The sequence below is a fragment of the Hyla sarda genome, chromosome 3 (assembly GCF_029499605.1).
Source record: "Hyla sarda isolate aHylSar1 chromosome 3, aHylSar1.hap1, whole genome shotgun sequence".
NCBI lineage: Eukaryota > Metazoa > Chordata > Amphibia > Anura > Hylidae > Hyla > Hyla sarda.
In genome coordinates, this window is record NC_079191.1 from 415,637,364 (window position 1) to 415,653,713 (window position 16,350).

The following is a 16,350-nucleotide window of genomic DNA, read 5'->3' on the forward strand; positions in this document are numbered from 1 at the left end:
GCATTTTTTTTTCTTCTGCAGCTTACATATATTAAAATACATTGCAAGCTGCCCAGTGCCAATCCCATCAGACAGGCTCCCTGACAGCTCAGTCTCCAGATGTTCCTGTCTTCTCCTGAATATGAGCACATTTCTGATATCAGTTAAAGGGGGTTATCCCAAGATCCTTAGGATCAATCTACTACTGGGGCTTCCCACCAATCCTGAGAAGGAAGGTCACTGGTTCCCCTGGGCCACCTCTTCAGCCATTTGCTATAGGGGCTTCTGAACAGACATGAGCGCTGAACGTTCAGAAGTTCCATAGACCATGATTGGAGCTCTGGCTGATCCTGTGCCCTGCTGTGCCCTCCATTTATTTAGGGGGACAATTTGAAGATTAGTAGAACCCCTACTTATCTACTAGTTATCTCCCATCTTGTGGATTTTTCAATCCATTTGATTTGATCAGATTTGACTGTTCAGGTTAAGGCCTTAAGGTCTGGAGACTGAGCTGACAGGGAGATGTCGACGGGCGGTAGTTTGCAGTGTATCATTGTGTGGAGAACTGGAGACCATATCTAAGGATGTAGATACATTGGAGAGAGTTCAGAGAAGATACTAAACTACTACATCGATTGCAGGATAAAACTTACCAGGAAAGGTTAAAGGACCATAACATGTATACAAGAAAGAGACAGAGGGGATATGATAGAGACTTTCATATACAGTCATGGCCGTAAATGTCGGCACTCCTGAAATGTTTCAAGAAAATGAAGTATTTCTCACAGAAAAGGATTGCAGTAACACATGTTTTGCTATACACATGTTTATTCCCTTTGTGTGTATTGGAACTAAACCAAAAAAGGAGGAAAAAAAGCAAATTGCACATAATGTCACCAAACTCCAAAAATGGTCTGGACAAAATTATTGGAACCCTTAACTTAATATTTGGTTGCACACCCTTTGGAAAAAATAACTGAAATCAGTGGCTTCCTATAACCATCAATAAGCTTCTTACACCTCTCAGCCGGAATGTTGGACCACTCTTCCTTTGCAAACTGCTCCAGGTCTCTCTTATTGGAAGACGCCTTTTCCCAACATAAATTTTAAGATCTCTCCACAGGTTTTCAATGGGATTTAGATCTGTACTCATTGCTGCCACTTCAGAACTCTCCAGCGCTTTGTTGCCATCTATTTCTGGGGGCTTTTTGAGGTATGTTTGGGGTCATTGTCCTGCTGGAAGACCCAAGATCTCAGACACAAACCCAGCTTTCTGACACTGGGCTGTACAGTGCGACCCAAATCCGTTGGTAATCCTCAGATTTCATGATGCCTTGTACACATTCAAGGCACCCAGTGCCAGAGGCAGCAAAACAACCACAAAACATCATTGACCCTCCACCATATTTCACTGTAGGTACTGTGTTCTTTTCTTTGTAGGCCTCATTCCGTTTTCGGTAAACAGTAGAATGATGGGCTTTACCAAAAAGCTCTTTCTTGGTCTCATCTGTCCACAAGACGTTTTCCCAGAAGGAACTTACTCAAGTTCATTTTGGCAAAATGTAGTCTTGCTTTTTATGTCTCTGTGTCAGCAGTGGGGTCCTCCTGGGTCTCCTGCCATAGTGGGGTCCTCCTGGGTCTCCTCCATAGCGTTTCATTTCATTTAAAGGTGGACGGATAGTTTGCGCTGACACTGATGCTCCCTGAGCCTGCAGGGCAGCTTGAATATCTTTGGAACTTGTTTGGGGCTGCTTATCCACCATCCAGACTATCCTTCGTTGACCCCTTTCATCAATTTCTCTCTTCCGTCCACGCTCAGGGAGATTAGCTTCAGTGCTATGGGTTGCAAACTTCTTGATAATGTTGCGCACTGTGGACAAAGGCAAATCTAGATCTCTGGAGATGGACTTGTAACCTTGAGATTGTTGATATTTTCCCACAATTTTGGTTCTCAAGTCCCCAGACAATTCTCTTCTCCTCTTTCTGTTGTCCATGCTTAGTGTGGCACACACAGACACACAATGCAAAGACTAAGTGAACTTCTCTCCTTTTTATCTGTTTCCAGGTGTGATTTTTATATTGCTCACACCTGTTACTTGCCCTAGGTGAGTTTAGCATCACATGTTTGAAAAACTTATTTTTCCACAATTTTGAAAGGGTGCCAATAATTTTGTCCAGCCCATTTTTGGAGTTTGGTGACATTATGTCCAATTTCCTATTTTTTCCTCCTTTTTTTTGGTTTAGTTCCAATACACACAAAGGGAATAAACATGTGTATAGCAAAACGTGTTACTGCAATCCTTTTCTGTGAGAAATACTTCATTTTCTTGAAAAATTTCAGGGGTGCCAACAATTACTGCCATGACTGTAGGGGAAGATTTATCAAAACCTGTGCAAAGGAAAAGTTGGTCATAGCAACCAATCAGGTCGCTTCTTTCATTTCACTCTTTTTAAAAACTCTCTTCACTCTTTTAAGGACTCTTTCAAAATTAAAGAAGCGATCTGATTGGTTGCTATGGGCAAGTTGTCAACTTTTCCTCTACACAGGTTTTGATAAATCTCCCCTATAGTGTTCTATTACAGTGGAAAGGTTTCTGCAGTAATATGAGGAAGTATTTCTTTACTGAGAGAGTAGTGGATGCATAGAAAGCCATCCTGCAAAAGTGGTAGCTGCAAATATAGGCATAAGACCATCCTTCATATAAGATAGGGATAGGTATAAGGCTATCCTTCATATAAGATAGGGATAGGTATAAGGCTATCCTTCATATAAGATAGGGATAGGCATAAGACTATCCTTCATATAAGCCAGGGATAGGTATAAGGCTATCCTTCATATAAGATAGGGATAGGTATAAGGATATCCTTCATATAAGATAGGGATAGGTATAAGGCTATTCTTCATATAAGATAGGGATAGGTATAAGACTATCCTTCATATAAGATAGAGATAGGTATAATGCTATCCTTCATATAAGATAGGGATAGTTATAAGGCTGTCCTTCATATAAGATTGGGGTAAGCATAAGGCTATCCTCCATATTGGATAGGTATAAGGCTATCCTTCATATAAGATAGGTATAAGGCTATTCTTCATATAAGATAGGGATAGGTATAAGGCTATTCTTCATATAAGATAGGGATAGGTATAAGGCTATCCTTCATATAAGATACGGATAGGCATAAGGCTCTCCTTCATATAAGATGGGGATAGGTATAAGGCTATCCTTCATATAAGATAGGGATAGGTATAAGGCTATCCTTCATATAAGATAGGCATAAGGTTATCCTTCATATAAGATAGGGATAGGTATAAGGCTATTCTTCATATAAGATAGGGATAGGTATAAGACTATCCTTCATATAAGATAGAGATAGGTATAATGCTATCCTTCATATAAGATAGGGATAGTTATAAGGCTGTCCTTCATATAAGATTGGGGTAAGCATAAGGCTATCCTCCATATTGGATAGGTATAAGGCTATCCTTCATATAAGATAGGTATAAGGCTATTCTTCATATAAGATAGGGATAGGTATAAGGCTATTCTTCATATAAGATAGGGATAGGTATAAGGCTATCCTTCATATAAGATACGGATAGGCATAAGGCTCTCCTTCATATAAGATGGGGATAGGTATAAGGCTATCCTTCATATAAGATAGGGATAGGTATAAGGCTATCCTTCATATAAGATAGGCATAAGGTTATCCTTCATATAAGATAGGGATAGGTATAAGGCTATTCTTCATATAAGATAGGGATAGGTATAAGACTATCCTTCATATAAGATAGAGATAGGTATAATGCTATCCTTCATATAAGATAGGGATAGTTATAAGGCTGTCCTTCATATAAGATTGGGGTAAGCATAAGGCTATCCTCCATATTGGATAGGTATAAGGCTATCCTTCATATAAGATAGGCATAAGGCTATTCTTCATATAAGATAGTGATAGGTATAAGGCTATCCTTCATATAAGATAGAGATAGGTATAAGGCTATCCTTCATATAAGATAGGGATAGGCATAAGGCTCTCCTTCATATAAGATAGGACCAGGGACTATTCATAGTATTCAGAATATTGGTCCGAATGCTTCTTATCTGCGGACACATTCTATGTTTCTATGTACAATGTATCAGTCTATCATCTCCCAGACTGGATATAATTGTATATATGTATACCTGTATACTCTAACAGTATTACCCTTCCATAACATGACGTTCTCTTGCCTGGGGGTTTGAGGTCAGCTTTTTTGCGTTTATATTAGTTGTCTGGTTGTGAAGGGTTAACACATTCTTTTAGGTAGGTGACGATACTACCCCTGTGATTTACTCCATGGAAACCGTGCAGCTTATTTTTTTTGCCTGCTACTTAGTCTCCCAGGAAGAAAAAGAACGTAACAAAGAGAAAAGGAGATGGAGTTGCCCTCTAGAGATGGGTGACATCTGTTATCTCTGTGCGGGATGGCGCGGCGTGGCGGTATTCATACGGTGACATGGAGCCGTTTGCTTACAATGTTATGACGGCAGAGCCAAAGGGGTTGGAAATCTCCATTGACTACTCCAGGATTTGTCTCTTTTCTCTCCTCCTTATCAATTTAAACCTGTGTCTCTTCAGCTGTTGCAAAACCACAACTCCCAGTATGCCCAGACAGCCGAAAGCTGTCTGGCATGCTGGGAGTTGTAGTTTTGCAACAGCTGGAGAGACACACAGTTGAGGAATACTGCATAATACAAATGCAATGTCGGCGATGTCTCCGGGGACGCAGCTGCGGCTCCGCAGGGTTGTTCTGACCTGATGTGACTCCGGCTCCATTACAGATGGCAGAATAGCAGAGATGTGTTGTCGTCCTGTTGTCCAAATGGAAATTTTTGCACATTTTTCGCCCCCAGTGTTGGGTTATATTATGGTATCGCGACCATGCCATCGCGGAGGCCCCTACCCCTTATACACAGGTGATGGCACCATCTTATTTAATAATGTTGTAACATGATCGCCAATAGATATTCTGTCTAGAATTATAATGGGAGGAACCTCTATTGGGGACTGTCTGTAGTGTACATGACTGAAATACAATCACTGGGCACTTTATTAGGTACACCGTGCTAGTCCTGGGTCAGACCCCCTTTATACTTCCTACAAGGTGCTGGACACATTCCTCAGAGATTTCGCTCCATATGGACAGGATGACATCACACAGTTCCTCCATATGGACATGATGACATCACACAGTTCCTCCATATGGACATGATGACATCACACAGTTCCTCTATATGGACATGGTGACATCACACAGTTCCTCTATATGGACATGGTGACATCACACAGTTCCTCTATATGGACATGGTGACATCACACAGTTCCTCTATATGGACATGATGACATCACACAGTTCCTCCATATGGACATGATGACATCACACAGTTCCTCTATATGGACATGGTGACATCACACAGTTCCTCCATATGGACATGATGACATCACACAGTTCCTCTATATGGACATGGTAACATCACACAGTTCCTCCATATGGACATGATGATATCACACAGTTCCTCCATATGGACATGATGACATCACACAGTTCCTCCATATAGACATGATGACATCACACAGTTCCTCCATATGGACATGATGACATCACACAGTTCCTCCATATGGACATGATGACATCACACAGTTCCTCCATATGGACATGACATCACACAGTTCCTCCATATGGACAAGATTACATCACACAGTTCCTCTATATGGACATGATGACATCACACAGTTCTCCATATGGACATGATGACATCACACAGTTCCTCTATATGGTATGGACATGATGACATCACACAGTTCCTCTATATGGACATGGTGACATCACACAGTTCCTCTATATGGACATGGTGACATCACACAGTTCCTCTATATGGACATGATGACATCACACAGTTCCTCTATATAGACATGGTGACATCACACAGTTCCTCTATATGGACATGGTGACATCACACAGTTCCTCTATATGGACATGATGACATCACACAGTTCCTCTATATGGACATGATGACATCACACAGTTCCTCCATATGGACAAGATGACATCACACAGTTCCCCCTATATGGACATGATGACATCACACAGTTCCTCTATATGGACATGATGACATCACACAGTTCCTCCATATGGACATGATGACATCACACAGTTCCTCTATATGGACATGATGACATCACACAGTTCCTCTATATGGACAAGATGACATCACACAGTTCCCCCCATATGGACATGATGACATCACACAGTTGCTGTAGATTTGTTTGATCCATGACGAGATCGGTTCCACCATATCCCATCGGTGATCTATTGGATGAGATCTGGTGATTGTGGAGGCCATTGGAGTCCAGTGACCTCATTGTCCTGTATGAGATGGTCATGTGACCTCATTGTCCTGTATGAGATGATGTCCTGTATGAGATGATGTCATGTGACGTCATTGTCCTGTATGAGATGATATTATGTGACATGGGGCATTATCCTAACATCACACAGTTCCTCTATATGGACATGATGACATCACACAGTTCCCCCTATATGGACATGATGACATCACACAGTTCCTCCATATGGACAAGATGACATCACACAGTTCCCCCCATATGGACATGATGACATCACACAGTTCCTCTATATGGACATGATGACATCACACAGTTCCTCTATATGGACATGATGACATCACACAGTTCCTCTATATGGACAAGATGACATCACACAGTTCCCCCCATATGGACATGATGACATCACACAGTTGCTGTAGATTTGTTTGATCCATGATGAGATCGGTTCCACCATATCCCATCGGTGATCTATTGGATGAGATCTGGTGATTGTGGAGGCCATTGGAGTCCAGTCACCTCATTGTCCTGTATGAGATGGTGTCATGTGACGTCATTGTCCTGTATGAGATGATGTCATGTGACATAGGGCTGGAAGTATCATCAGATGATGGGTCCACTGTGGTCATAAAGGGATGGACATGGTCAGTAACAATACTCTAGTAGGCTGTGGTGTTTATACCAATTGGTACTAAGGGGCTTAAAGTGTGACCAGAAAATGTCCCCCCGCACCATTACACCACCATCAGCCTGAACCTGATACAAGGCAGGAGGGATCTATGCTTTCATGTTGTTTACACCTAATTCTGACCCTGTCATCTGTCACAGCTGGAATGGAGACTCTTCAGATAAGACAATGTTCTTCCATCTTTCATTGTCCAGTTTTGGTGACCTGTGAATTTGTTTCCTGTTCTTAGCTGACAGGATTGGCACCTGGTGTAATATTCTGCTGCTGTAGCCCATCTGCTTCAAGGTGGGACATGTTGCGCATTCAGAGATGGTATTCTGCAGACCTTGGTTGTAATCAGTGGTTATTTGAGTTACTATTGCCGTTCTGTCATCTCCAACCAGTCTGCCCATTCTCCTCTGACAAAAACAAGCATTTTTTTTCCTCCACACAGTTGCCACTCACAGGATATTTTAAGTTTTCCGGACCATTCTCTGTTAACCCTAGAGATGGTTGTACCTGAAAATCCCAGTAGATCAGCAGTTTCTGAAATCCCCAGATCGGCCCGTCTGCCACCAATAACCATTCCACGTTCACAGTCCCTTAAATACCTTTACTTCTCCATTCTGATGCTCGGTTTGAACTTAAAGTGTACCTGTCGTCAACAAAAACTTTTTATATGATGTAGATAATACCATTATATGTATATTTGTAATATACATTGGTTAAAAAAATGTGCATATTTATGGGTGAAAAAGTGCTGTCCCTGCAGCTATTGCCTGTGAGGAGTCCAAATACAGGAAGTGAGGAAAGGACACGCAGGGCTCGGTGCAGACTCCTGGCTTGTCAATCATCCTCATGTGTGAGCCCATAGCATGTCACAGAGCCTTACTGCACAGAACCCTGCTTGTCCTCCCTCACTTCCTGTATTTGGACTCCTCATAGAGACACACAGACAATAGCTGCAGGGACAAAAATGGGCATATTTTTAAACCAATGTATATTACAAATAAGCATCTAATAGTATTTACGTTATATAAAAAGTTTTTGTTGATGACAGGTACACTTTAAGCAATTGTCTTGACCACATCTACATGCCTAAATGCATAGAGCTGCTGCAATGTGATTGGCTGATGAGCTATTTGTGTTAACAAGCAGCTGATCAGATGTACCTAATAAAGTGGGGTGATGTTTATACAGAGTCATTTCAGTCATATGGTGACCAAATTCTGAGAATGTGTCATATCACTAATAATGGCGTCTGCAGTGGGTCACCGGGTGTGGGTAGCGGTCCAGGTCCAGTCCTCCAAGGCTTGGTCAGGGTTCTGGGCATTCACCGATATCTGTCATACTCCTGGTTTAGATAATGGGGGAGATTTATCAATACCTGCCCAGAGGAAAAGCTGCTGAGTTGCCCATAGCAACCAATCAGATCATTGCTTTCACTTTTGAAAAGGCCTCTGAAAAATGAAAGAAGTGATCTGATTGGTTGTTATGGGCAACTCAGCAACTTTTCCTCCGGACAGGTCTTTATAAATCTCCCCCAATGTTGCTACTTTTTATGTAGATGTAAACCAGGAAACTTTGTGGAAAGTGAACGCCATTTTTACAGTTATAAGATGGGATTTCCAGGCATGATGGGTAATCGGAGTTCTCTGTCTGTTTTCAGATTGTATCCAGAAAGAACCCAGAAGATGTGCAGGAGGTAAGAACAATTCTGTTTGTGTTCTGTCCGTGTTCAGATTGTACAGTGACAGAGACTATCACCCAAGAGAATCCAGGTTTAAAGGGGTACTCTACTCGCCCCCCCCCCCCAACCGGAGGCGTAGCTTGTAGTTTTGGGGCCCCGATGCAAATTCTGCAACAGGGCCCCATATGCCAATTATTGTACTGCTCTCTTATGGGGCAGATGTGCTTTGGGGCCCCCTTAAGCACCAGGGCCCCGTTGCGACTGCTACCTCTATAGCTATGCCCCTGCCCGCAGCGCGCACACAGCGTTAAGAACCAAATGTTCTCAAGGCTGTGTGCGTGCTGTGGGGGACGGCCATGCCCCTCGTGCCATCAGGCCACACCCCCTCAATGCAAGTCTATGGGAGGGCATAGACTTGCATTGTTGAGGGGGCGTGGCCTGACGGCACGAGGGGCATGGCCCCCCCCCCCCCCCCCCCCCCAGCTTGCGCACACAGCCTTCAGAACTAAATGTTCCGAACACTGGCCAGTAGAGTACCCCTTTAAAGGGGTACTCCAATGTTGAGTAAACAAACATAAATAAAATGCTGCACAAGCATGTAGTATTGGTTACCTGTCTGCCTGAGTTCTGAAACCACCAAAAATCCTTTTATTTTGAGGGGTCTTAGTCCTGTTTTTCCTGGTTGTACTTCCTGACTGAGCAGTTGGTCAGTACTACAATTCCCAAAATGCCTTGCTTTACCTCTTCTTCACAGTCCTCCCACCCTACCTACTCCTGCTTGTTTCCTGCCCAGAGCTGTTGCAGAATATCTAATTTCACAGCAGACTATCACACAATCAGTGAGGTCGCAGGGGCTGTATTCATTCCCTGTCTGCTCCTTTGCCTGTGACATTGCTCGGCACAGGGCAGCATGCTTTATACACATCTCAGTCTCATCTTAATACCCCAGTAAAAATATATTTGTGTGATTGTGTTTTTATGACAGGGAGATGGGGATGTAGCTGTAGGGGCTGGTCAGAGGTGATGACATCACTCAGGGGCGGGGCTGGAGCTCAGAGGAGATCCAGTCATGCCTCCTGAGATAGCGGAGGATGATGCGTTGTCTTGGGAGAGAGTGGGAGGAGCTTGGGAGCTGCTGAAACACCACAACATGGACAATGAGAGGACTACACAACTTCCTGTTAGGGGAGAGGGAGGAGCTGGGGAGCTGCTGATACAACACACCCTGACAATGAGAAGACTACACAACTTGTCATTAATGAATTGTGCAAAAACATCCTGAAGCCAATACAATGTTTCATAACACTATAGTAGTAACTTACATATCTTGAGGTGATAGCTTTATTTAAATATAATTTTCTGATACCGGAATACCCCTTTAAGTATTTTAAATGCAAACCCTTCTCTGCTGGGGATTAAGAATCTGGGCAACTCTATACTGGATCCATGCACTGAAGAACCGTGTGTGCAGTGTAGGCTATTAATAGATAATAATAATGTAGAGGTTCTTGTGTATGCCTTGTGCTGACCTGTTTTTTAGGATGTGGCAGGCATGAGATTTCAATTGTGCAAATCACAATAAAATATTATTTTTACCATGATTTAAAAAAACAAAACAAAATCAAATCTTTATAAAACACGACAATTGTAATTATAGGTTAAACCACTTTTGTCTCATGGCTATAAAAAGAGCACTTTGAATAAAAAAAAATATAAAAATAAAAAAAAAAATGCATGAAAACGGCATGTCATGTATACTGACACCAACCCACTTATAAGTCTAATCAGTTCACCTTGGTGAACTCCAGCATCAGCAGCTCATTTAGATGACCAGGTGCAGTGATCAAACACCACACCATTAGCCAGAGGGTTTCATAGGTAGCATTACAGAATCACTTCAGTGATGGAATTGCAAACCAATATGGAGCCTATACCATTCACGCCTGCCACATCACCTAAAACAGGTAAGCATACACAAGAACCTCTACATTATTCTCTCCTAATAGCCTATGCTGCACTAAATAAGTGGAGTGCTACTGAAATGTAGAATTTTACAAAATACGTAGAGTGTTCATTTTCTACCGCAACAAATAATTCCACTTTTATATGAATGTCCAGTAATCCACAATATATGTGTGTGTGTGTGTGTATATATATATATATATATATATGTGTATATGTATGTGTATATGTATGTGTATATATATATATATATATATATATATATACACACTCACACACTCACACATACATACAAATACATACACACATATTTATATGTATGTATATGTGTATATTTGAATATATATGTGTATATGTGTGTGTGTGTATTAGTGTAACAAGATATAATATGTCATCCAGGAAAAAACTTATTTTATATATATATATATATCAATATATCAACTGGCTCCAGAATGTTAAACAGATTTGTAAATTACTTAATCCTTTCAGTACTTATGAGCTGCTGAAGTTGAGTTGTTCTTTTCTGTCTAAGTGCTCTCTGATGACACCTGTTTTGGGAACTGTCCAGAGTAGATGCAACTCCCCATAGCAAACCTCTTCTACTCTGTGCAGTTCCCGAGACAAGCTGAGATGTCAGCAGAGAGCACTGTTGCCAGACAGAAAAGAACAACTCAACTTCAGCAGCTGATGAATATTGGAAGGATTAAGATTTTGTAATAGAAGTAATTGACAAATCTGTTTAACTTTCTGGAGCCAGTTGATATAAACAAAAGTTTATTTTTCCTGGAATACCCCTTTAAAGAATTTTTACAGTGTAGATTAGTGTTTTCCAACCAATTTGCCTCCAACTGTTGCAAAACTACAACTCCTAGCATGCCCGGACAGCCGTAGGCTGTCCGGGCATGCTAGGGGTTGTAGTTTTGCAACATTTGGAGGCACACTGGTGTAGATAGATGGGTTACTCCTGTGCAGACATTAATATTTGGATGTCTTTACTCTGACAAGCACAGACATTATTATTCCTGGGTGTTGTCCTCATGTAACGCCCTTGCCTCTTGGCCTTCAGATAGTCACTTGGAAAAGATACAGCGACTTTAAGAAGCTACATCGAGATCTCTGGCAGATCCATAAGAATCTCTTCAGGCAGACCGACCTGTTCCCTCCTTTTGCTAAAGCTAAGCTGTTCGGTAAGTGATCATGGGCCGGGACTTGTGCAATATGGAGATAACTGTGTATAGTGCCGGGACCATAGGGGAATATGGTCACAGAGGCTGTGGATACTTATAGGCCATTCATGCTCTACTAAAACTAGGGCTGCACGATATGGGGAAAATGTGCGATTGCAATTATGGGCCTAAATATTGCCATTTCAATATACGATGCGATATAATAAATGGTGAAATCCCCCCCATTTCATGTCCAATCTCCTCCATTTCACATCTATCGACCTATTTTATGCCCACCGCCTATTTCACATCTCCCCCATTTAATTTCTATCTCCCCCTGTCACATACTCCCCCCCTCCCCCTGCCACATACTCTCCCCATGGTCACATCTCCCCCCCCCCCCCTCCATGGTCACATCTCACCCCCCCCCCCCCCATGGTCACATCTCACCCCCCCCCCCCATGGTCACATCTCACCCCCCCCCCCTTTCACATTCTCCCCCTGGTCACAATCTTCCCCCATGTCACATTCTCTTCCCCGTGTCACATTCTCCCTCCCCATGTGACAATCTCCCCCCCCCCCCATTTCACAATCTTTACTCCATGTCCCATCCCCCCCCCCCGTCACATATCCCCCTGTCACATTCTCCGCATTTTGTATTGCAGCAATACACTGGGTTTCCCGGACGGCTTTCAAATCTTCCGCAGGATCAGGGAAACCTAGTGTGTTTGCACCCGAAAAAGACCTTTCCCTATCAGCCAATCGCTGGCTTGACATGTGACACCGCTGCGGCCAGTGATTGGCTGGAAAGGGAAAGGTCCTACTGCTTGTATGGTAAAGAGGAGACACTGGACCGCATGGAGACGAACGGCATCTGCAGGGACCGGGAGTAGGTGAGCAGAAGTTTTTTTTTTTTTTTCTCCCTGTGCCCTTTTACTTAGCTCAGTGTTTCCCAACCAGGGTGCCTCCAGCTGTTGTGAAACTACTACTCCCAGCATGCTGGGAGTTGTATTTTTACAACAACTGGAGGCACCCTGGTTTAAAAAAAACCACTGAGTTTTAGTATTTAAATTTAGTTTTTACCTTCTCTGGTTGGCCCCCGCCTGCAGCACCACACGGGAGTCGGCCCGAGCAGATAATCACAAGTTTCCCGGGGTGGGGGGGGGGGGGTAGTAGTGCTATATCACAAAAAGCAAAAATCGCCATTCGATTGCTTTTACGATATATCGTGCCGCCCTAACTAAAACCAAGGATTTAAAACTCCCTCCAAAAGGTGGCGTATGAAAGCTGTTTTACATATCCTTCCCAGAATTCCCATTGGAGCACGAATGGCCTATAAGTGTCCACATGTTATGTTCTCCTCAAGGGCAAACATTACTCCTTTGGTCCAGTGGCGATAGGGTTCTCACTAGCCGGCTGACACTCTGCTCTGTACTGACCCTAAGAGAGATGTCCACAGATGGGGCAAGCTGTTTTTTTTTTGGAAAATTGTCTGGCTTTGCACAAATCCCCAGTCATATTCTAAGGCTTCTTAGACTTGACCACCACTCCATTCATTGTTATGTCTATGATAAAACCCTTGTAAGGATATCCTTTTTAACTCCTTACAATAGACCCAGAAATAAGGGGGTAAATAAGTTTACTGAAGCCAGTATGTGAAGGTCAAGAATCACAGAAATCTGTATAGAAATAAAAAGTAAGGGCCTTGTGTATTATCCTCAAGCACTTACCTCGGGGTCTGTTCACACGGCAGAATTTCAAATTAAAGCCCATAGACTTCTATGGGATGCCGCACTGCCATTTACGCATCTGAATTTCCACTTGAGAAGTGTGAATGGGAGTGCGGAATCCCATAGAAGTCTATGGGCTTTAATTTGAATTCCGCCGTGTGAACAGACCCTTAGGGTTCAGCAGGTCTTAAAAAGCGGCCACTCACCTTAAAAGTAAAGACCATGCCCATATGACCCCAAATAAGTACTCTGAAGCAGGAGGAAGTGCTGTCGGCCTTTAGGCTGCAGGACAAGGAGGACCCAAGTCTTGGGGAGTAAAATGAAGAAACGGTAGAAAATAAGCAGACGCTGCAACTTCAAGACAATAGAGAGAGAATCAGGTTTGTTTCATTTTTTATTACCCCTTCAGTAGATTGTGAACCTGAGGCCAATCTGATGGAGGGGTAATATACCCTAAAACACAAACTGTGAAGAAAATCATTTCAGCCACACGAACATTGATAAATCCCCCCCCCCCCCTCTGTGATTGTAATACAAGGCTCCCCCTAGTGGTCTTTTGTGATAAATCGTTAATTTTAATAAAAAATAAAAAAAGCCCTTATTCATGTCGATGACATATTGGAGATTTACGTTCACACTACAATAAATGTGCGTGTGGAATTGCGCTTAGGAATTCTGTTGCATGAACCTAAACTAGGACTGCACAATTTGGGGGAAATGTGTGATTGCGATTATGGAAGTAAATATTGCAATTTCGATATAATAAATGAATGGTGAACGTCAAATCCCCTAATTTTGGTGAATGTCAAATCCCCTAATTTCATGTTGGGGATTGGATATGAAATTGGGAGAAATTAGCTTAATTCCTCCTCCGCATTTTATGTGCCTGGCCTGGTATAATATAGTCCACACACACTCTCCTTGTATAGTATAGTCCGCACTCTCTCTCCTGGTATAGTATAGTCCGCACACTCCTGGTATAGTATAGTCCGCACACTCTCTCCTGGTATAGTATAGTCCGCACTCTCTCTCCTGGTATAGTATAGTCCGCACTCTCCTGGTATAATATAGTCCGCACACTCTCTCCTGGTATAGTATAGTCCGCACACTCTCACCTGGTATAGTATAGTCCGCACACTCTCTCCTGGTATAGTATAGTCCGCACACTCTCCTGGTATAGTATAGTCCGCACTCTCTCTCCTGGTATAGTATAGTCCGCACACTCCTGGTATAGTATAGTCCGCACACTCTCTCCTGGTATAGTATAGTCCGCACACTCTCTCCTGGTATAGTATAGTCCGCACTCTCTCTCCTGGTATAGTATAGTCCGCACTCTCCTGGTATAATATAGTCCGCACACTCTCTCCTGGTATAGTATAGTCCGCACACTCTCTCCTGGTATAGTATAGTCCGCACTCTCTCTCCTGGTATAGTATAGTCCGCACTCTCTCTCCTGGTATAGTATAGTCCGCACTCTCTCTCCTGGTATAGTATAGTCCGCACACTCTCTCCTGGTATAGTATAGTCCGCACACTCTCTCCTGGTATAGTATAGTCCGCACACTCTCTCCTGGTATAGTATAGTCCGCACACACTCTCCTGGTATAGTTGCCAAAACTAATTGCCAAAACTCTTTCGATGTTCGCCCTACAGACCCTTATGAGGCTTGTTTAATACGGTGAAACAAAAAAGCGCAGTGCACTTTTTGGTAACAATGACACATTGGCCCTGATTTACTATTACCAAACCTCACCATACTAAATATGTCTACTTTTGTTTACATTATTTTATTTCAAAATTGGGGAAAAAAAGGGGGGTGGGAGGGGCTTATTAACATTTATGACCTTTTTCTTTTGCCTTTTTTTTTTTAAATTTTTATTTTTTTTACTTTTTTTTGGGCCCCATAGGGCAGAGTTTTCCAAACAATGTGTCTCCACTTGTTGCAGTATTACACCTTCTAGAATGCCTGGACAACCAAAGGCTGCGCATTGTAGTTTTACAACAGCTGGAGGCACCCTGTTAGGAAAAAACTGCCATGGGGACTATTACTTGCAGTCTTTTGATCGCAGACCCTGATTAATGCTGGGGCCATAGGAGCCTATAGCACAGTATTGGTCAGTGTGAAAGAACAGGAACAGGAATTTTTATGATCCTATTGTGCCTGAGCTGCAAAAAGTAAAAGTCTTTACATGACTGCGCCCAGCCTATCACTGGCCGAGGCGGGACATCGCTGCGGCTGTCGATACGCTGACCGCAGTGTGAAGATCCGGCCACTCGGACGTTAGAAGGGGGGACCAAGACCAGAGGACCAAAGACCGATAGCAGCGCATCAGGGGAACGGCGGAAGGTGAGTTACAGTTTTTCTTAACTTTTTGAAGCCTGGGCACAATAGGATCATAACAATTCCCGAGGCATGGACTCGAGGGACAGGGACATAATACTCCCCCTTTATAAAGCATTGGTTCGGCCTCACCTGGAATATGCTGTTCAGTTTTGGTCGCCTGTACATAAAAGGGACACTGCGGAGTTGGAAAGGGTGCAGAGACGCGCGACTAAACTAATATGGGGCATGGAACATCTTAGCTATGAGGAGCGATTAAAGGAGTTACAATTGTTTAGGCTTGAGAAGAGACGTTTAAGGGGGGATATGATAAATGTATATAAGTATATTAATGGCCCATACAAAAAATATGGAGAAAAACTGTTCCAGGTTAAACCCCCCCAAAGGACGAGGGGGCACTCCCTCCGTCTGGAGAAGAAAAGGTTT

General features: G+C 42.8%; 1 protein-coding gene across 2 annotated transcripts in view; it reads left to right on the top strand.

Moving 5' to 3' along the window:
- Positions 1-16,350, top strand: part of RPS6KC1 (ribosomal protein S6 kinase C1) — a 179,658-nt gene that overhangs the window by 5,081 nt on the left and 158,227 nt on the right. For both annotated transcript variants that reach the window (XM_056568297.1, XM_056568296.1), the window contains exons 2-3: positions 8,706-8,741; positions 11,755-11,875. In XM_056568297.1, coding sequence (XP_056424272.1) covers positions 8,706-8,741; positions 11,755-11,875 — 157 coding nt within the window. The remainder of the gene's footprint in view (positions 1-8,705; positions 8,742-11,754; positions 11,876-16,350) is intronic.